Raw genomic sequence first — 20,230 nt, 5'->3', positions numbered from 1 at the left:
CATCCATTGGTAACCTCGCCTCTACCAAGCTTCTTTGGCACCGTAGAGCTATCAGCATCTCCTACATCGTCTCCGACGGCCCCTTTGCAGACAACCTCACCTCGAGAACGCTATTGAAACTTCGGTCCTCCAGCAAAGCTCGTCCGCCAGCTTTGCCAACCTTTCAGCTGAGAGGCTTCGTTCGCGTTGAGCTGAGTACGAATCCCGGCCGCGAGTGGTGTGGACTGAGCTTCAGGCACCGCCAAACACCCCGCTCTTCTCCCCACTAACATCCTGGGCCTGTCCTGTACGTTCCGTTCGCTCCGCCCGTCAAAACAGTTTGGACCTCCTCCTGATCCTCCGTCGCCTCCCCCTTGTTTCTCGCCCGTCACGTACGACCGAGTGGTGTTTCGATTTCCGCATTCTTGTTCCTCGTATTCTCCGAGGGAGGGGTTCTCTAGCATAGCTAACTGAACGTGTTTTGACAGTTCCCTAGGCCAGTTCGAGGACTTGATCGAGCCAATTGACTCCCCAGTTCACCACCACTTTATTCCATCGTACGACAGCTACTCAAAATGTCGGCAGCTACGGAAGAGCGCCTCCCTGTGCGGGAGCGTCGCCCCTCGACGAGCGCCCCCATTGTTGATATCCAGGGCTCTGTCGGCCCGGCCGGCATTTCGCGCCCCAAGCACAAGAGAACTTTCACCGGTTTCGGTGCTGGAGAGATCAAGAGCGTTGAGGGTGAGTTTCTTCTCTTTTCTCCATTCAATTGCATGACTCCCGGGGGAGGGGGGGCAGACGCCATGTGCTTGCCAGCTTCCGAAAGATGTGGGCGAGCGAGCTCTCGCGCAGCTCTCGTGGAGCTTGGAGGGGCAGCTACTCAGCCCGGGCCCAAGTACCCCGCACTGATCGTCGCGAGCTCCATCACGCCACACTAGGGTCCAGTAGCTTCGTTTTCCCCTGCTACGCATCCTCACTTGCACCAATGTTACAACCAAATGCAATGCCAACATCGGATCACAAGCTAATGGCCTCTGAACAGCTTCCATCCCCGAGCCTCAGCGTGAGGCTTGGTCCAAAGCCCAAGGCGGCCCTTTCAAGACAAAGGATGAGTTCGAAAAGGAGGTCGTTCGCCACGTCGAGACCACTTTGGCTCGCAGCATGTTCAACTGCGACGAGACGGCGGCCTACTCCGCCGCCAGTTTGGCCTTCCGTGACCGTCTGGTCAAGCAGTGGAACAAGACTCAGCAGCGCCAGACTACTGTGGACGGAAAGCGTGTCTACTACTTCTCTCTCGAGTTTCTTATGGGCCGTGCCCTCGACAATGCCATGTTGAACGTTGGCTTGAAGGACATTGCCAAGGGTGAGTTACAAGGAAGCACCGAGTCATGTTTGGATTTTGTTATGCTAATGTTGTGGCACAGCTGGTCTTGATGACCTTGGTTTCCGCATCGAGGACGTGATCGAGCAGGAGCATGACGCTGCTCTTGGAAACGGTGGCCTGGGTCGTTTGGCTGCTTGCTTCCTCGACAGTCTTGCGTCTCTCAACTTCCCCGCCTGGGGCTATGGCTTGAGATACAGATACGGTATCTTCAAGCAGGAGATTATCGATGGTTACCAAGTTGAGGTGCCCGACTACTGGCTTGACTTCAACCCCTGGGAGTTCCCCCGTCACGATGTTACTGTCGATGTGAGTAATGCAGAGTGAAATCGGTTTCGAACGACTACTGACAATCCTCAAGATCCAATTCTTCGGCCACGTCACAAAGTCGACAGACTCAAACGGCAAGACCATCGCCAGCTGGGAGGGTGGTGAGACGGTCACCGCCGTGGCATACGACGTCCCCATCCCGGGATACGCTACCCCTTCGACCAACAACCTGCGTTTGTGGTCCAGTAAGGCTGCTAGCGGAGAGTTCGATTTCCAAAAGTTCAACAATGGTGAGTACGAGAGCTCAGTTGCCGACCAGCAGCGCGCCGAGACGATCAGCGCGGTTCTGTACCCCAACGACAATCTTGAACGTGGAAAGGAGCTTCGCCTGAAGCAGCAGTACTTCTGGTGTGCTGCCTCTCTTTACGACATCGTTCGTCGCTTCAAGAAGTCCAAGCGCCCCTGGAGAGAGTTCCCCGATCAGGTCGCCATCCAGCTGAACGACACTCACCCTACTTTGGCGATTGTTGAGCTTCAGCGCATCCTGATTGATCTGGAGAAGCTTGAGTGGGATGAGGCATGGAACATTGTCACTGCCACCTTTGGCTACACCAACCACACAGTCTTGCCCGAGGCTCTGGAGAAGTGGCCCGTCGGTTTGGTCCAGCACTTGCTCCCTAGACACTTGCAAATTATCTACGACATCAACCTCTTCTTCCTTCAGAGCGTCGAGAAGATGTTCCCCAACGACCGCGAAATCCTCAGCAGAGTCTCGATCATAGAAGAGTCGCAGCCCAAGATGGTGCGCATGGCGTACCTGGCAATTGTCGGTTCCCACAAGGTCAATGGTGTAGCTGAGCTGCACTCTGATCTCATCAAAACAACAATTTTCAAGGACTTTGTCAACATCTACGGCCCTGACAAGTTCACCAACGTCACCAACGGCATTACCCCGAGACGTTGGTTGCACCAGGCCAACCCTCGCCTGTCTGACCTCATTGCGTTCAAGACTGGTGGCAACTACGACTTCCTAAAGGACCTGACAAAGTTGAACCAGCTTGAGCTCAGCGTCAACGACAAGGAGTTCCGCAAGGAATGGGCCGAGATCAAGTACGCCAACAAGGTCCGCCTCGCTAAGTACATCAAGACCACAACAGGCGTCAGCGTCAACCCTGCGGCGCTTTTTGACGTACAAGTCAAGCGTATCCATGAGTACAAGCGTCAGCAGCTCAACATCTTTGGTGTCATCCACCGCTACCTCACCCTCAAGGCCATGTCGCCGGAGGACCGGAAGAAGGTTGCTCCCCGTGTTTCCATCTTTGGAGGAAAGGCGGCACCTGGCTACTGGATGGCCAAGCAAATCATTCACTTGGTGAACAGTGTTGGTTCAGTAGTCAACAATGACGAGGAAATCGGCGACCTGCTCAAGGTCATCTACCTGGAGGACTACAATGTCAGCAAGGCAGAGATGATCATTCCCGCGTCTGACCTGAGCGAGCACATCTCCACTGCCGGTACTGAGTAAGTGAACCACTGTCATCAACGCCCACGGCGTCCTGGCTAACGTGTTATGCAGGGCATCTGGTACGAGTAACATGAAGTTTGTTCTCAATGGCGGCTTGATTATCGGCACGTGCGACGGCGCCAACGTAAGTGAACCCGAGGGGATGGAACTGGCTGGACGATCGTTTCTAACACTAGCTTAGATTGAGATCACCCGTGAGATTGGCGAGAACAACATTTTCCTCTTTGGCAACCTTGCCGAGGATGTGGAAGATCTCCGCCACGCGCACAACTACGGAACCCACTCGATTGATGAGAACCTTGCAAAGGTCTTCTCTGCCATTGACAGTGGCAGATTCGGCTCCGTGTCTGATTTCCACGCACTAGTCTCGGCCGTCCGTGACCACGGAGACTACTACTTGGTATCAGACGACTTCAACAGCTACATTGAGACGCACCACCTTGTCGATGAGGCGTACAAGAACCAAGAAGAGTGGATCACAAAGTCCATTACCAGTGTAGCTCGTATGGGCTTCTTCAGCAGTGATCGCTGCATCAACGAGTATGCCGAGGAGATCTGGAATGTCGAGCCTCTTAAGGTCGAGGACTAGGTAGACTAGACTAAAGCGCTACAAAGACAAGACCCAGACGGCGTGAAGTGACCTAGAGGGGGGATGGCTGGTCAGGCGTGTACGGAACCGAGTACCTATGGCACTATTGCATACGAGACTCTTGCAGAAGGCGGGGCTTATAAGGAACAGTGCTAGATAATATCTTTCTTTTGTATAGTTTTTATGAGAATGCCCCAAGACTTGTGTCCGCAACGATTGAAACCATGCTCAGTAATGTGTGGACTGGGTGTGAAGTGAGCATGCGTGTTGTCTTAATTTTCCCAGATGACTCAGCATTCAAGGTAGCAAATGGTTATTGTTTTTTGGAACGGCCTCGAACGGCGACCATTGTTGGAAACGGAGCAGGGTGACAAGGGCAATTGCAACGTGAACGTTTCGACAAGGGAAGTGGAAACAATGGGGCGCCTGTTTTGCTTCACTGACGTCACTATGCGGCAATGTGGACGTCGTCCACAGTGACCAAGGGGAAAGAGGAAAAGGACGACAGGCCAGGACCCCTCGCTCTGTCCATTGCTCCAAGGGGTACCTTTCTCTGGGACGGATCGATTCCGGGTACCACTTCCAAGCTTCCGGCAAAAAAGGACGCGACTCCGCGTCCGCGAGAAAATGGCGGTCAAGGATCATACCTAGAGGGAGGGAGGGGGAGAGGGATCTAGAGTCAACTTTTCTTCCTTCCCGGACACTCATCGCTGATCAGCAAAAAAAAAGTGTTCCGAAACTTTGGAAGGGGCTTTCTGTGTCCCCAATTGTGCCAATCCGAACCCGAAGCACTTGTGCAGAGTCTTCCAGACTTTGCTTGGTTCGGCACCCCGCGCGGGCTGATCAGCAGGCGGCGAGTAAGCAGTGTGCGTACAAGTTTCCTTGCGTGCTTGACATGCCCTTTGCGAAACAATGGAAACAAGTTTAAAGAAGACAGTTTGGCTGCGTGCTGTATGTGCGTGTATTCGAAAACGAAAAAAAAAAAAAAAAAAAAAAGGTGTGTGCATTTGGGTTGGCCGACCGCCTGCCGGTGTACGTCTCCGTATGGGGCGTAAGACAACACCGATCCGTTACGGCATGTCGGCAGCGAGTGAGATTGGTCCGGGGGACAACCTCCGGGGAAGAAGGTCAGGTTTATATTGGGTTGAATGCTGTCGTCATCTTTGCGAATGTGGGAAAAGTCGAGACCCTGCTTTTCCTTTCCTGCTACTTATTTTTTTTTTTTTTTTTGGTGGTGTACCAAGGGACCAACTCAAAGCCAGCCCTGCTGGAGCCTGGGAGAGCAAAGACTGGAGGAGAGGTGCCTAATGACATCAGAGGAACGAGAGGTATGAATGCTGGCCCTTGTTAGGTCCCTGATTCCGGCATTCCCCCCTCTATCCATCTGTCAAAACGGTATGAACCGGCCGGCATCGAAGAGACTGTTCATCTCGCCGAGTAAAGGAATACGCTGGCGGCTAAACCATGGTACGCCGAGAGCAGAGCCACGGCCTTCGGCAGAGTAATACGCGTGCGGAATGTGATTTTGGCTTCAGGGCCGCATTCTCATGTTGAGGAAACGATTCGTGCAAAGGGGTCATGTTGTTGGTATGCACTGATTCTGGTCTCGGAAGAGAATCGTCAGACGGCCACCTTGAGTATGTGGTTAATGGAGGAACCTCATGGCCTTTAGCGCTAGTTTCGCACCGGCCGGGAGCTTAGACAACATCGGCCGCAACGCCGGCTCGTGAGCTTGCCCTGGTGGTGAATGCTTCTCTAGATCACGGAACAGAAGCGTCGTTTGGAATAGTTTGACGAATCAGCGTGTTGACAAGTCCAAATGAACGGGATGATCTTCGATACACATGAACGAGTTCAGGGTCCAGAGGATGAAGGGTCCTTGGACCGTGTGTGCTCGTGTTCCCACCATTTCATCCTTTTCTGGTACACCTGCTGGCTGCATGAGGTAGGGACAGAGTTGGAGGGTCCTTTTCGTACATTCTCCCGCCTCGCGCTGCACCGCGCCGTTTTCTTCTTCTCTGCGGCTCGGATTAGCATCACCAAACGGATTACACACAGGTTGACCCCTGGAGGTTCCCGGCAGGATGGGTCCAATTCGAGATCCATCACAGCGAAGCCAGGGCACAATATGCCAAAAGTTGTACGCATGTCACCCTCAGAGTTCCTGGGAAGCTTCTGAGTCCCGGGTGGGATGGTGCTGCTTGTCATGATCTTACTCCATCATGACGGATCCGAAAGGTAATTGTTGACTCGAAGGTGTCCACTCTGCAACCACACAAGCAAACCAATGTCGCCGCTATGCATCGTTGTACCTGAGCTGGCCGAGAATGGTAGCCGAATATTGTAAATCCACGTGTCGCGTCTGGTGGGTGCACGCTGTGGGCGATGAATTGCGAATGTGGTTCCGTTATCTCAATCGCCAGGACAGTCTGGAGATCGAGCGCATGACTTGGTACAAGCATGTCAAAACCGGTTCTTGTCGAGCATCCCAGATTGTCATTGACAATTCCATCCCAATGGTGGTGAATCGAGATCTGGTACCACAATCATCTCGAAAAGGGCTTAGACTCATTCATTGTTTTTCAGCGTCGTTTGTATCGAGAATATAGAGAGGAAAAGTTATGCAGAAAGGTGTTACCCGTTCCCGTGCCGCAAAAGGGCTTGATGGGATCCATACCGTATTCTCTCCCTCGGAGCCCAATCAATGCGGCCGGACGTTTGTCCAGCTACAGCAGGTAATGCGCTGAATTGGGCATGTTCAGGCCAGTCTAGAACATGCGGCTACTGTAGTCGGGGAAGCCCCGTGACGGGAATTTTGGGCTACCGCAGTTGCTTTGCGGCGGTCACACGGATTCTATACCGCTGGGGAGGATAAGGAGGGGCGTGTTATGTGCGCTGGGTGAGCTGTGTGACGGACCGTTTTCTCGATTCTCGATCTTCGCCTGCGAAGTCGATGTTGGGTGAGGGAGGAGACTGGGAGGGACTGGGACCATGGATCGAATAGCGTTATTGCCGGGGTAGTCTCCTGCTCCCTGCAAGACGGTGCGAAAGGTACGGCAAACGTGTTAGTGCTTAGGGAAGTCGTCGACGTTTCGGGGCGCTAGAAACTCGGACAGTGAGCGGCTAGTATTCCATTGCACGCTAAGCTGACAGGATGGACTCGATGGGGAGAGCAGGGGCGGCTGTACTTGTGGTCTCTGGAGTTTGGATTAGCGGGACGGATCACAGACACACCCCTCCCCAGCCCGCCAACGCGACACGACACAGGAAGGTTTCCATGCCCCAGCACCATCTCGATGCGATCTCAAAATGACGTCAGAGGTTGGGGGTGCTTTTTGTGGTGGTTTTCACACCTAGCCCCTCTGATGCGCCTGGCACCTGGGTGCCGTACGGAGTAGTGCAGTGGAAGGAAGAGCTTTCGGATGGATGCGTTCGCCGCGATGTAGCCTGGGCTTCTCTATATGCACCTCGATATCAGATACGAATACATAGCTTATCGGAACAGGCCGCTAAGGAATCCACTGTCGAGGTTGGTCAAGGGAGGATGATGCTAGAAGTATGCGGGATGAATGATTATACCAGATTGCACATGTGCGCGCATGCACAAGCGGCGGAAGTATCGCGTTGCGGATGGCAAATCTGATCTGGCATGGGAATTGGATGCGCACTTGAGGATTATGCTCCTGCGACAGAGTTCGAGCCTCCGTGAGAAGGAGGTATGGTGTCTTGAATCCATGATGCTGGTAATTCAACAGTTGCATCGACCGGTGGTGCAAGGTGCTTGGTCGTGCTTGGTGCAAGGGCATGATTGATGGGGAACGGGGGAGGAGAATACTGTAACTGAGGTAGGGGTGCCAGTAGAAAAATGGAAGAGAAGTTGGGGGCTACCCTAATTGGAACCGTTTGAGGTTCACCGTAACTTGAGGCTGGGGTTTCTCGATGTTCGATGGTAAAATTCCCCGTGGTGTTTGGATGAAGGGAGGAGCAAAACGGCAATTGAGCGATTTGGACGGGAAACGGCAGAAGTGCCTTTGAGAAAAACATGGCATTTTGGCAAGACAGGTGGGCAATCTCCCGTTGGCGTGCCTTCTGACTGCTCATGGGTGTCCTATGCTCCCGCAAGGGGCGCGGGAAGGTGAGGGTGAAGATTGGACCGTCAGGGAAGGAACCACGAACTAGTAGCTGCCAGTTGTGTTATCGCAGTCGCAGTGGCAACTTCAAGGTAGGCACGGCGGGCAGGCCAAGACCATCATCGTCGATCTGTTATTGCTGGACGTTCCCAGATATTCCACGATTGCGCATCCGTACCTCAAGGTGGTAAGGTACACTAGAACTTCATGCTGATACTTCACCGTTGCCTTCCCTGCCGCGGGTTCACCGACCAGTTGTCCAACGAACGTTTTGATTTGCTGTCTCGCAACTGCCCTGCCGCTAGGATAAAACAAGCCAGACCATGCCGTCCGGTCTTGGGATTGAGAAGTTATGTGACCTGCGACCGGCTGGAGCGGTGCCTTGTCTAAATTCATCATTATCAAAAAACGGAGCTACGTAGAAACGTCTTCTCCTGTCCATCTTGTCTGAGTTGCGCGTTGAACAAGATCTTGTTCTCCACGGCACGGTACTATGGAAGGAGGGATTCCCAAGCTCGGCCCGTGGTGAGCTGAAAGTGAAATTGGCGGTGCCGCTGATGCTCAGGCCATTCCATGAAGCTCCTTTTGTGACAGGTCAACCTCTGGTTGTCTCTCGGTCATTTTTCAGATATCTCGCAGCAATACTCCCGTCGTCTCATGTTATTACCAGCCGCTCCCAAAACAGCAATCCACAAAGACCGAGGCTCGCGGTAAGAGACAACATACGCAACATCACACAGTCATAAGTTCAGCCTCATCTTGACTTGTTTCTCCTCGAACCTACAAGATCGAATCGGAAAGCAAGTCTCTCTGCTTCTGGTGTATGAACTCACGAGTCATCCCGGACATTATGCTCCTCTCCGTGGTTGTTGTCGCCGTTGCCGTCGTCTCATCTCAGTCTTGGTCAACTCCTTTTTACTTGGTCACCTGTGACTTATTGGTTAGTCTGGTAATTGTGCATATTTCAGTACCTTACCTTAGTACCTGGCATAGTTGCCGTCCCCATCTAACCTGTCCTTCTGTCCAGTTAGACCTTCTGTAGTCTGTACACATACTTATGTAGCCTGCTTATTACCTGACCTTGCCCGGGCCTTCCCATCCACTGTGCCCGTCTTGTACATGGAAGGCACCGTTAACGCCTGCAAGTTCTCGGTTCAACAGAGAAACACCCCTTCCCGCCAGTAACATTCATCCGTAACCCGCCTGCCTTGATATGTCATTGGACAGGAAAATAGCGCCGGGGGTAGAGCAAGGTACAGACATCCCTGTCTTGTCTTCACTCCGACGCTTACCGTGCAAGCTCATCCGTCTTTGACGCTGGGTTCAATGTTACTTCCAGAGCCAGCCATTGTCTCTCCGTCTTCTGGCCGAATTGTGCACACCCCTCTCCCCTATGTCTTTCCTACGCCAGGTAGCTATCCTCTCCCACTCACTCAGTCGCGCCTTGTAGGAAGTATTGAAAAGTACTTTCCCCCTTCAAGTATTGCTCTTGTGTATTGCTGGACTCTTCCCTTCCTCGCATTTCTCGCCCGAATCGATTCTGAGTATATATCTGTCTCTTACCCCCAAAGCTCACATTCACGTCCAAAGGTTTCTTAAGGAGAGCCACTCCCCGAAAGTCTCATACGCGTCCTTGCCTCCATCTATCGACAGGTGTTGTTGTGCATCCACCCTCCAGCGGCATCCTCAGCTTCACCGTAGCAGCGAACGAGAGACGAGAACGACGACCTGATCGACACTTGTGCGGATTTGCTACCTGCATTCCCCACGTGCGCCCGCCACTCGTGCGCCCATCAACGCGGCCACCATTCGGTTTGAGCTTTCGCGCCCGGACTTGATCCCGAAGAGACTCAGAGAAAAATAAAAATAAAAAAAGAGAGAGAAAGCGAACCGCTTTGGATAGACAAAAAGAAGAGGGAAATACTGCAAAAGATAGAATAAGAGCATCGCCGAGATCTTCATCTCTGTAAGTGAGCAAGCCTCTCAATAGCCTGCATGTCATTGCCCGGGGAATATTTTGAATATCCCCTACTGCTCCTCGTCATCATACTTCCCCCTTGCACCGAAAGTTCCCACGTTCTTGTACTACAATGCTACCGCCTGCGCCGTCTACGGCATGGTGAATTATGGAATTGGACGCCCTTTGCACCCAAAATCGACAGCACCGGAAGGGCAAAAAACGGAATACGCATAGGCAAAAACGGCGAATGACGAAGGAGGAGGAACAGAACATGGAGGATGGGGAGAAAAACCAGATTCTTGTCCCGCTATTGCTGTCCCCCCCTAGCTGCATTCGCTACCATTTACAGTACTCTGTGCTGCGTACTGCTTGCTTCCCTGCAAGAAAAGAAGTCTCGCTAATGCTGTTGCCACATTGTTCAGGTTGCTCCGGATCCCATACCACGTAAAGTATCCCAGAAAAGGCCCAAAGGCAGAAGCAAAAGGAGAAGGAGACGCAGAAGCAGCAGGTACCTGAAGGCAGTCCAGCCATACGTACGAAGTACCCCCAACGACAGCGGAGGACAAAACGGAGAAAGAGACGTGCGCTCACTCGCTGCCCACGCTTCCACCTACCCCGCTGCCCTTTTTGCAACTCCCACGCCCTCACGCCCACACATCCCACGCCCACCGTCCCACGTCCCACGTCCCACGTCCCATACGGCCACAGTCCACCGTCCACCGTCTACGACCAGCCAGCGAGCGACCTTCTCTTCCCAGCCCAAGAATCCACGTCCCAGAACCAGGCCTAAGACCAGGACCGCCCCGCCGAACAGCCACCCCTCCAGCGCGCAACAAATCCTTGAGCTCGCTCCCCCGCCGTCGCTGCATCTCTTTCAAATCCAGCCGACTCCCGCTCTCTTGTTGCCTTTCCATACACGCGCCAGACCAGACGGAAAGCTACCCATCGCACACCTCACATACCGCAAAACCTCTTCTTCGAATTCCCTCACCTCGTTCAAATTCGAGCTGATCATCGAGCCTGTCTCTCGCTCATCACAGCAGAACCGTCAGCAGAAGCATAACTTGACCCGTCGATCTCCCGGCTGTCGTCTTTTTACTCCGCCACCCCTCATCATTCTTTAATCCTCCCCGCCGTACGACGACCAATTTCCATCCTTCCCCTCGATCGGTCTCCCTCTCTCTCTCTTCCTCCCCCCTCCAGCCGCTCAATCCGAAAATTCAATCCTCTTCGATCAGGTAGATCGACCATCACACGAAAATGGCCGAATTCGTTAGAGCACAAATTTTCGGTACTACCTTTGAGATCACCTCGAGGTACTCGGACTTGCAACCCGTTGGTATGGGAGCCTTCGGTCTCGTTTGGTTAGTCTGAGAAAATACCATCCATCGCAACGAGCGCTCGTTGCGACCATCTATCCGTGCTGGCTGACACGTCTTCTTCGCTCGCAGCTCCGCCCGTGACCAACTTACCAACCAGAATGTTGCCGTCAAGAAGATTATGAAGCCCTTCAGCACTCCCGTTCTCGCCAAGCGAACATACCGTGAGCTGAAGCTGCTCAAGCACTTGAGACATGAGAACGTACGTTTGGTCCCGCCTTTGACTGCCTCTCTTCATAATCAGTCTAGTCGACGTGCGCTGATATCCACCTAGGTCATCTCTCTCAGTGATATCTTCATTTCCCCTCTTGAGGACATCTACTTCGTCACAGAGCTTCTCGGCACCGACTTGCACAGACTGCTCACCTCCAGACCTCTCGAAAAGCAGTTCATTCAGTATTTCCTTTACCAGATCATGGTAAGCCCCGCCCCCTCACCGGAATCCTCTCCGACACCTGAATTGACATGGTTTACAGCGCGGCCTGAAATACGTCCACTCTGCTGGTGTAGTCCACCGTGATTTGAAGCCCAGCAACATTCTCGTCAACGAGAACTGCGACTTGAAGATTTGCGACTTCGGTCTCGCCCGCATTCAGGACCCCCAGATGACTGGTTACGTCTCGACGAGATATTACCGCGCTCCCGAGATCATGCTCACATGGCAAAAGTACGACGTTGAGGTCGACATCTGGAGTGCGGGATGCATTTTCGCCGAGATGTTGGAGGGCAAGCCTCTGTTCCCCGGCAAGGACCACGTCAACCAGTTCTCCATTATCACCGAGCTTCTCGGTACTCCTCCCGACGATGTCATCAACGGCATTGCCAGTGAAAACGTGAGTTGATGCAGAGCCGAAGCGATGATTAGTTTGCCTACTGACACGGACCTAGACCCTCCGATTCGTCAAGTCCCTGCCCAAGCGCGAAAGGCAACCCTTGAAGAACAAGTTCAAGAACGCCGACCCCTCCGCCATTGACCTCTTGGAGAGAATGCTGGTCTTTGATCCCAAGAAGCGGATAACGGCGACTGAGGCGCTCTCGCACGACTACCTTGCTCCCTATCACGACCCCTCTGACGAGCCCGTCGCCGAGGAGAAGTTCGACTGGAGTTTCAACGATGCTGATTTGCCCGTAGACACGTGGAAGATCATGATGTAAGCCACTATCATTTAAAGTTTTCATGAAGGACTTGCTAACGAAGTACTCTTTGCAGGTACTCCGAGATACTCGACTACCACAACGTGGATGCGTCTGCGCAACAGATGGAGGAGCAGTTTAACGCACAATAGATGAGGGAGTTCAGGGGCGGAGCGAGGATAAATAGGAGAAGGGGGGGCTATGATACCACGCAAAACCAGAACGGCACGTGTTTCCAGTACATTCGCACGCAATCATGGTGTTCGGAAGAGGGGATCGGTTATTGTAACGTTGACAATGCAAAGGGCCAACAGTATACGCGATATAAAGGAATGGCATGCATCTTGGAGGTGTTTTTCTCTTTTTCATCATCTTGTTCCAACAAATGTTTCCTTTTCCTGGATCTCCAGGTTCTGTTAGAATAAAGTCCGCGGCATAGGGCATAGCGACAAGCTGACAATGGGCTTCGAGGCCCCGATTACGAGGACTTGCTTTACCAACCAGGATGACGGCGGCTCTCCGGGATACTTGAATATGGGATGCCCTTTGCAAATTGGAGGTATGGATGAATTCGGGCGTGATAGCAGAAAATGACTTGGCAGATCGCAACTGAAGAGAACGAAAAGAAAGAAAAAAAAAAAGAAATCCTTCAGGGATAGCCAAGGCTTGTGATCTACCTCTACCTAACGACAACCAAAGCGACCCAAACGAATGATGATCCCAAGAGGGTACCTACTCGGAGATGATTGTGGCTTGAGGTGTGGTTGAGTACTAGGTACGTACAGACCACTGCCACGGGACGTGTGGCTCACTGTGTGGCTTACTGTGTGGCCTCAGCCACATGATACGAGAGTGTGGCTGCCATTTTGCCACAATTCGTTGCAGTTAGGATGGTCATACGGAGCGGAACTCTATCTAGATAAGTTTCACTGTGACATTTACGTTGACTGCAAGGAAAATCATTTCATGATAGTCAGAAGGAGAAATAGGTGAGTGACACCTAAGGTGAGATTCAAGGGGCGGGCGGGCGGCACACTCCGCGCGGTGAGAAGGTGATGGGGGATGGTGATTTGACAGGAGAGAGGAGGAGGAGGAGAAATCCCATCTTATGCAATGCAGGACACGCTGGCGGTGCTTGAGGTTAAGGTGAGATGAGGTTTGGGGTTTCCGGTAAGGGAGGGAAGGGTTGACGTGGTGTTTTTGCCTCTCCGACTTTTTGGTCGCTTTCGCCGAGGTAGTCAGTCATGTACTGGGAGGGTTCATCGGTAGGAGACTAGGAGTTGACTCCGGGTTGTTTTCAGTTGAGTACCTACGCCTTATGGGTGGCTTTTGCGATGTTGCTGGGGCAAAAAAAGGTTTATGGATTTGCAGGCTCAAAGTTTGGCTTCTTTGGCACGTTGTTCACACCACCTTTCTCTCACCGTTTATCTGTCGTGGTCGAAGAGTTGAGGTAATACCGGTACACCACACACACAGTTCAAAGTGAGGTCGTCTTGAGAAGGGGTAGCACGGAAACCGAAGTAGCGGAAAGAAGCAAAGTTGCGAGTCGTGAAATCGTGATCGATTGATTGATGGGACGTGCCATGGAGACGTGGTCGGTGCTTTTTCCCTTCGGTGCATGGTTGACGTGTCTGTGGTGGACCACACGACCGGACCACAGACTTCGATGTCCGGCGCTTGGCGCTAGGCTGGTTAGGGGATGCGGGAGGTTTTGAGATGGATGTGGAAAGTCTGGTAGATAACGAGTGTCTACACTGTCTGCTTGGCTACTTTGTTCTTGGTGAGAAACAGTTTGATGTTGTCGTCGTGGTTTATCTGTTGTGACAAGCAAGGAGCTGACGATGATATCCACTCAGAGCGAGGGGTGTTGGATGTCTCCGCGATGCTAAGACTTGTGAGTTTCCCAGCCAGACTTTGTGGCTGTAGCAGAATGTCAAAGAACGATTCAAGATGGCAATCAAGTTTCAATCAGTATATACTTGTCACGATGCTGAGTACATATATCTGCGTGTGCGTGACAGCGTGCATTTCCAAAAGAGTAACGTATCTTGCTACGCACACTTGGAGTGGCATTTCTCGAACCGGGGCCACGCGGGGTTACCGTAGTCGCCTTTTTTCCCCTTGAGCCCGTGTTCTGGCTATTTTTCTTTTCCCCTCCTCCCCCCCATTGTTCTCGAACATCGCTGGAACCTCCAACCCCTGAACCTGTCGTGCTTTCTTTCAATGTGGGACGAGTCGTTCGTTTTTAATTGCAACCCATCCCCGACAATTGACTTGTCTGGACCTCTGGTACACACTTGGCTCTATTTTAAGGGGTCCCGTGTCCGCATAAGAGCGTTCTCATAAAACGCGAGCAGAAAATAAAATCAGAGAAGCCAGATGAGCAAATGAGAATCGAGGGCCAGGACGGCAAGGAAATTACAATGAGAGTGGAAAGACTGGACTGGAAGTAATAATAAAGTATTTTACTATACTTTTTGCCGTAGTGCATTAGCACTAATTCCAACAACTCATCCACAATGCCCACTCTCCCGAACCCAGTCTCATTTTGAACCGTTGCCCGCCTCCGGTCCAATACAAAGCCTACCGCGAACCCACACCGCGAACAACCGTGCTGTGTGTGGTGGGCGAGCCATTCGAGTCTCTCTATCCCCTCAGCTCTCGGGTTTCCATCTTCCTTAACTTTTACCCTCCTCCGCTCGTCGGTCTGCCACTCACGTCTTCCTTAGCCTTCAGCTTTCCTCACCCCAAGCAAGGAGGCGGCGAATTGTCCCTTTCTGTGCTATTACTGCCATTCGACACTTCGTGTTAGCAAGGCCTTCTCCACCGACCGCTACGTTCTTACGGCTGCTACCAAACGTCCCCTTCCTAGGACCCTAATTCGCCAGTGCAAGTACGAGGCGGCGGTCGAATCACCGAGGCAAACTGCACAGCGGAGCAACTCGATTTTCCCAGCTCATAGTCTCACGTACGCCCCCATTCGCGCACCCGCGACCGCGCTTCTTTCGAGAGGGACGAACCTGTCACCGCTTTCTGCGAGTTCTGCTTGGCGACGCCGGCAGGTAGCTTGCCGGTCGATTTTCGAGGAGGGACGAAGACCAGGCCGTATACAAAGCGGACGCCCTGTCTTTCCCTACATAATTCTACGGCCCAGAGAGAGAGTGTGTGTCACACTTCTCTTGACGACCAATTCTTCGTATAGAAGACGATAACCGAAGCCCGCCAATTGCTCTCTTGGAGACTTGTGCAGATCAACTCTCCCGGCAGCTTGTCTCACACTAGCTCCCCTTTGAGTGGACGGGGAAATCTCGATACTACGTCAGAACAGAACCCGCAACCCCTCCTCGACTTTTCTGGGGGTCGACCTAGGTAGTTTACCACAAAGACGAACTTCGCGCGCCCGCCCCGGGAATCCCGACGACGAAAAAAAAGACCTCCTCCCATCGCGAGGCTTTGCCAGCGAAGCGGCAATCGGTACCCTGAAAAGGATTGACTCACGCAAGCAAACGTCGGACGAAACGTGCGACGAACGCGAGGAGGACAAGCGAAGGACAAGAAAGAATCAAGATCAGGAACTGAGGAAATACATGGCAATGTCGTAGGAGTGGCCTGATTGCGCCAAAGAAGTCGAATTACAAACACAGATTGAGGGATTCGCGAAGGAAAAGGAATTGGGCGGGTTTCTGAAGTAGCCCACACCTGGTTTCTTACGCAAACACCAGTTTCGACGCTCGTCCACCCCTCGTCGGTGAGAGGCATCACCCAGAAAGAGAGGCAGACCTGATAAAAAGGAGGGAAACATGGATACTCCCGAGGTTGCGACGCCGACGTCTGGCGCCGCTACGCCCTTGACGGTGCCGTCAACGCCGGCTAAGCCAGATTTCATTCCGCTGGTCACGGTTGTCGACTTCCACCATGCCCGCGGACCCGAAGTTGAGATGTGGTTTGGCGCGGCGGAGGGTACAGATCCAGCAGTCGAGTATGACTGGGGCTTGCTGCCCTTCATGGCGTTGAGCGACGGTGCGCACTTGTGAGTATTGACCCGTGTTCACTCTGACGCAGATGGTGACTGGGAGCTCTGCCTCGGACCCCGGCTGCTATCTTCGTCTCAAAGCTGGAACAGAAGCTGACGACTCGGACCAGATCAAGCGAGGATTTCTCCTACTTTACGCTCCTCCGTCCGGCCACCGCCACGGGGCCTGCGACGTCCCTGTTCGGCATATCATGTACACGGCAGCTCGATGCCTCGCAGCTCCTTAACCGGCCCGCCGACGTCACGCGCTCGACGGTCCAGAAAGCCGTCGTCGTCATCGCCGACACGCCGCAGCACTTTGGCATGATGCGCGAGCGTCTCAGCGTCGTCACGCAGGCCTGGTTCGCGCAGCGCGAGTTCACCGACACGGAGATTCTCCGCCGCTTCCAGGAAAGTCTGGCCGAGGAGAAGGAGCGCGGGTTCTTGACGGAGGCGGAGAGCCGCGACCAGTACCTCGGCATGAGCTTGCGTGAGCTGGTGCATGAGTTCAAGTCACAGACGCTGATGCTGTTCAAATGCTGTTTGCTGCAGCCGAAGGTGCGTTTTCTCCCGATCAAGTGGTAGACCTGCAAAAGGGTAGGCTGATGGAAGCTGACCGATGAGTATAGATGCTTTTTTTCGGATCACGATGTGAAAGGTTATGCATGATGCAGTTTTCTCTTATTTCTCTGATACCCGGACTTATCCGTAATCTCGTTGACTGCGCCGACCCGGAGCTGAACAACTACGAGAAGAGGTTGGCGCGGCCCACGAGCTTGCGAACCAGCGATCGCAACTCTTTACTCACTTACATGGGCTTGCCCCTGCAGATTTTCGGCAAGGTAGGTTTGTTGTTGCCATGTCAATAGTTCTGACACTGACGACATCAACAGGGTAGTCTGTTTGGCCCATACACCCCTCTACAGCAACTTGATATACTCGCCGACTTTGGCACCAAGTCATACATTGTGGGCAGCACGAATTCACTCCTCTTACAGCAGAGGGACCGTTATAGCGATATTTTAATCAATCTCGACGAGCACACCGTCAATGTCACATCCTCCTCGCTCAAGAACGCCCTGGCTCTGTCAGCCGCAGACCGCCGTTGGATAGACTACATTACCCAAGTAGTTAATGACACCTGGGACGAAGCCAACCCCCAGCGTCCAAACACCATGGGCTACGTGGGCAGCGAGGAGTTCATCCGCCTCCAGTTTGAAGAGTACATATTATCTCTCGTCTCTTCGGTGAAATACCGCAACCACCTCCATGCGCACCCGAATAACCCGAGGGCGCTCCTCCCGCATATTGAAGGCGACCCTTCCCTCGACTACGGAAACGAATTCATCGAATATTGGTCCCGCACCGAAAACCATCGCATCTGGAACGGCAACACGGATTCCCACCTCTTTGACGTCGTCGAGCCGCGGCACCCTTGCGCCGGCGGTCTTACGATTGATGACGTGCAGCGCCGCATCGCGCAGCAGGTCCAGGACATGCATCTGGACGAGCGTCTCGCCGTCGGTAAGGAGGTTCTTGGACGCAACTTTGCCGTGGGCAAGGAGAAGGCGTCCAACATGTTCAACAAATTCTACTCCGATCTGGAAGCGCTCCGCGAGGCGCAGAGGAAACGGGCCGAGGAGCAACGTCTGGCTCAGGAGGCTGCTGCCGCGGAGGCGGAAAAGGCTGGCGCTCCCGCCGCCTCTGCTGCATCGACGGAGAACTCAGCAGCCGCCAAGGCAGCGGGCAATTCTGGCAATAAGGCTAGCTCGTACGTGAGTTCGTGGGTCACATGGGCGGGTGAGAAGCGCAAGGCCGGGTGGGGTGGAGGCAGCGGCAGCGGCAGCGGGAACAGCACCGTGACGTCGCCGACTACGAGTACCAGCGGAGGGTACGGCTGGGGCCGCGGATGGGGCAAGTCCAAGACGGACGCCAGTAAGGCTGGGAACGGCGGTGACAGGGACTCTGCTTCGATTTCGGGGTCGCGGGTGTCGACTTCGTCAGCGGGCACGGAGATCAATGATAAGAGGCCGCATGGCGAAAAGCACGATTTCCAGCCGCTGACGCAGGGGTCGTATACGGAGTCGATTCTCTCAACGGGGTCGATTGAATCGGAGACGCCGGCGGGTCACGCGAGGCCAGAGTCGAAGGATGGAGTTGTGCCGCCCACGACGGTAGGAGCTTCCAAGACGACTGGTGAGGCTGATAGCAAATTGAACGGCGGGGATAGCAGTACTATTCGGACAGTGGTTTCTGAGGCCGACGTGGAGGAAAGAAAGGGAGGTTCTACCCCGGCCGCGGCCGCGAGTACTCTGCCGACTAAGGCACAACAGCCACAACAACAGGAGAGCGACGAGGAGGAGGAGGACGAAGTGGAGGAATCCAGGGCAACGGCAGCTGCTGCGGAGGCTGCAGCTGAAGCGGCCAAGGCTTGGGGTGATGATCGTCCATGAGGAGGAACCGCACCTATGAAGAAATAGAATGAAAGCATAAGGGGTATCAGCAAACCGAGATGATAATGGGGAATGATGGGACATGGGGATGTGAAGAAATATCAACTACAGCACAACACACAAATTCCTGCAGGGAAAAAAAGAATCATCACGGTACAGAGTGTGTACAGAAGTATCAGCATAGCGAAGCATTTGTTGGAAGGGGGGGGGGGGGTCACGATGCCAGGGTCGGATTGGAAATCTGGCGCGCGCATGAAGAACGTCAACCTGGTTATCTTGGTTTTGTCACCAAACCTGTAGCTTTAATCATTATATATTTTTCACATGCAGAAGAGATTGAGAAAGCTCATTTAACGGCCTTTGATGACTTTGAGGGGGGGGGGGGGGGCTACTGGGGATTCGGCCGATGTACTACGGTTTGCGTGTGTTGGAGGGAGATGGCTGGGGGCGAGGATTGGATGGTACAGATCGGAATGGATGAGGTCAATGAGAAAGAATGCGGTTCATAACGATGTGTGATTGGGTTCCGTTTCAATTCGTGACTCGGGCATACACGAGACTGAGTGTCTCGGAAAACTTTGTCCTCTCGTGGCGTCTACTAACGAGATGTAAGTCTTGGTCCGGGAAACTTTCGTGCCTCGTGCTCGGGACAACGATGACCTACAAAAGCGTCGTGAGAATTCGTCCACACAGACGGAGACTCATCTGTGGTCAACGGCGAGTGGGGAAAGCTCTATCAATAAAAGCCGACGTCAGGCCTGCGAGGAGGCTTTCCCCCCTCTGCTCGAAGCGAGACGACCAACGTGCACTTTGCCGTCCAGTCGAGTCTCCTGCTTATATGCTGTTCCACCCTGCACTTGTTGAATAAGAATGAGAAGTTCAGGAGACGAGGTGGTCGTTACATGCTCCAGCCCTTCTACACCATTGATACACGGAAGGGTATTAGTCTCGGAATATGTAAAGAACACTGAAAGTTGAGTAGAGGGGCTGCTGGCTCGAGGTGGAGTTATTAACTAGAGGCAAGACTGATGTCACCGCAAGACCTAGGAAGATTATAGAGACAGGGTCTGATACGGAGAACCAACTCCAGTCTTTGCTGTCTAGGAGAAGACAAAGGTCCCTGCAGATGCCATGCGCCTGGTGTGAGACCTTGCTTTGTCACTTTTACTTGATTATATACTCGCGGTGGCGGGAACGGCTAGAGGTGCCTCGTTCGAATGTAAACAAGTCGATCTCTGCGTGTTTGTTAAGCTTGGTGAGGAACCCAGGACCAGGCGACGTAGTAAAATCGTCGTCAGAAGAGGATTGCCTCTTTGCTTTCTTGCTCTAATGACTTTTTTTTTGCGCATCTTGGAAATCGAGAAATACCTACTATGTGCTATGTAAACATGTTGTCAAATTGTGAGAGCGGGAAAACG

General features: G+C 53.2%; 6 protein-coding genes across 6 annotated transcripts; 5 read left to right on the top strand and 1 right to left on the bottom strand.

The window, feature by feature from the left end:
* Window positions 1-554: 554 nt before the first annotated feature.
* On the top strand, window positions 555-3,744 carry CCOS01_16125 (glycogen phosphorylase; the record flags this gene model as incomplete). The annotated part of the gene is made up of 6 exons (XM_060464262.1): window positions 555-720; window positions 1,022-1,342; window positions 1,404-1,669; window positions 1,722-3,151; window positions 3,207-3,279; window positions 3,337-3,744. 6 exons carry the CDS (start codon window positions 555-557, stop codon window positions 3,742-3,744), a joined length of 2,664 nt encoding a protein of 887 aa, XP_060305317.1.
* Window positions 3,745-5,405: 1,661 nt separating this feature from the next.
* CCOS01_16124 (uncharacterized protein) lies at window positions 5,406-6,483 on the top strand (the record flags this gene model as incomplete). The annotated part of the gene is made up of 4 exons (XM_060464261.1): window positions 5,406-5,470; window positions 5,603-5,689; window positions 6,062-6,281; window positions 6,331-6,483. The coding sequence occupies 4 exons, from the start codon at window positions 5,406-5,408 to the stop codon at window positions 6,481-6,483; spliced, it is 525 nt and encodes a 174-aa protein (XP_060305316.1).
* Window positions 6,484-9,626: 3,143 nt separating this feature from the next.
* CCOS01_16123 (uncharacterized protein) lies at window positions 9,627-9,836 on the bottom strand (the record flags this gene model as incomplete). Its single annotated transcript, XM_060464260.1, has 1 exon — window positions 9,627-9,836. One exon carries the CDS (start codon window positions 9,834-9,836, stop codon window positions 9,627-9,629), a length of 210 nt encoding a protein of 69 aa, XP_060305315.1.
* A 417-nt stretch (window positions 9,837-10,253) lies between these two features.
* On the top strand, window positions 10,254-10,958 carry CCOS01_16122 (uncharacterized protein; the record flags this gene model as incomplete). The annotated part of the gene is made up of 1 exon (XM_060464259.1): window positions 10,254-10,958. A coding segment is annotated over one exon (705 nt), but the record flags the coding sequence as incomplete, so codon positions are not given.
* Window positions 10,959-11,094: 136 nt separating this feature from the next.
* CCOS01_16121 (uncharacterized protein) lies at window positions 11,095-12,499 on the top strand (the record flags this gene model as incomplete). The annotated part of the gene is made up of 6 exons (XM_060464258.1): window positions 11,095-11,198; window positions 11,286-11,415; window positions 11,488-11,631; window positions 11,690-12,046; window positions 12,102-12,364; window positions 12,424-12,499. The coding sequence occupies 6 exons, from the start codon at window positions 11,095-11,097 to the stop codon at window positions 12,497-12,499; spliced, it is 1,074 nt and encodes a 357-aa protein (XP_060305313.1).
* A 3,648-nt stretch (window positions 12,500-16,147) lies between these two features.
* CCOS01_16120 (transporter Avl9) lies at window positions 16,148-18,812 on the top strand (the record flags this gene model as incomplete). The annotated part of the gene is made up of 4 exons (XM_060464257.1): window positions 16,148-16,377; window positions 16,491-16,917; window positions 16,989-17,201; window positions 17,253-18,812. The coding sequence occupies 4 exons, from the start codon at window positions 16,148-16,150 to the stop codon at window positions 18,810-18,812; spliced, it is 2,430 nt and encodes an 809-aa protein (XP_060305312.1).
* Window positions 18,813-20,230: the final 1,418 nt, after the last annotated feature.

The sequence above is a fragment of the Colletotrichum costaricense genome (assembly GCF_030867565.1).
Source record: "Colletotrichum costaricense strain IMI 309622 chromosome Unknown Scaffold_27.1, whole genome shotgun sequence".
Taxonomy (NCBI): Eukaryota; Fungi; Ascomycota; class Sordariomycetes; order Glomerellales; family Glomerellaceae; genus Colletotrichum; species Colletotrichum costaricense.
The sequence above is the reverse complement of the archived record's forward strand: the minus strand, read 5'-3'. Positions and strand labels throughout refer to the sequence as shown.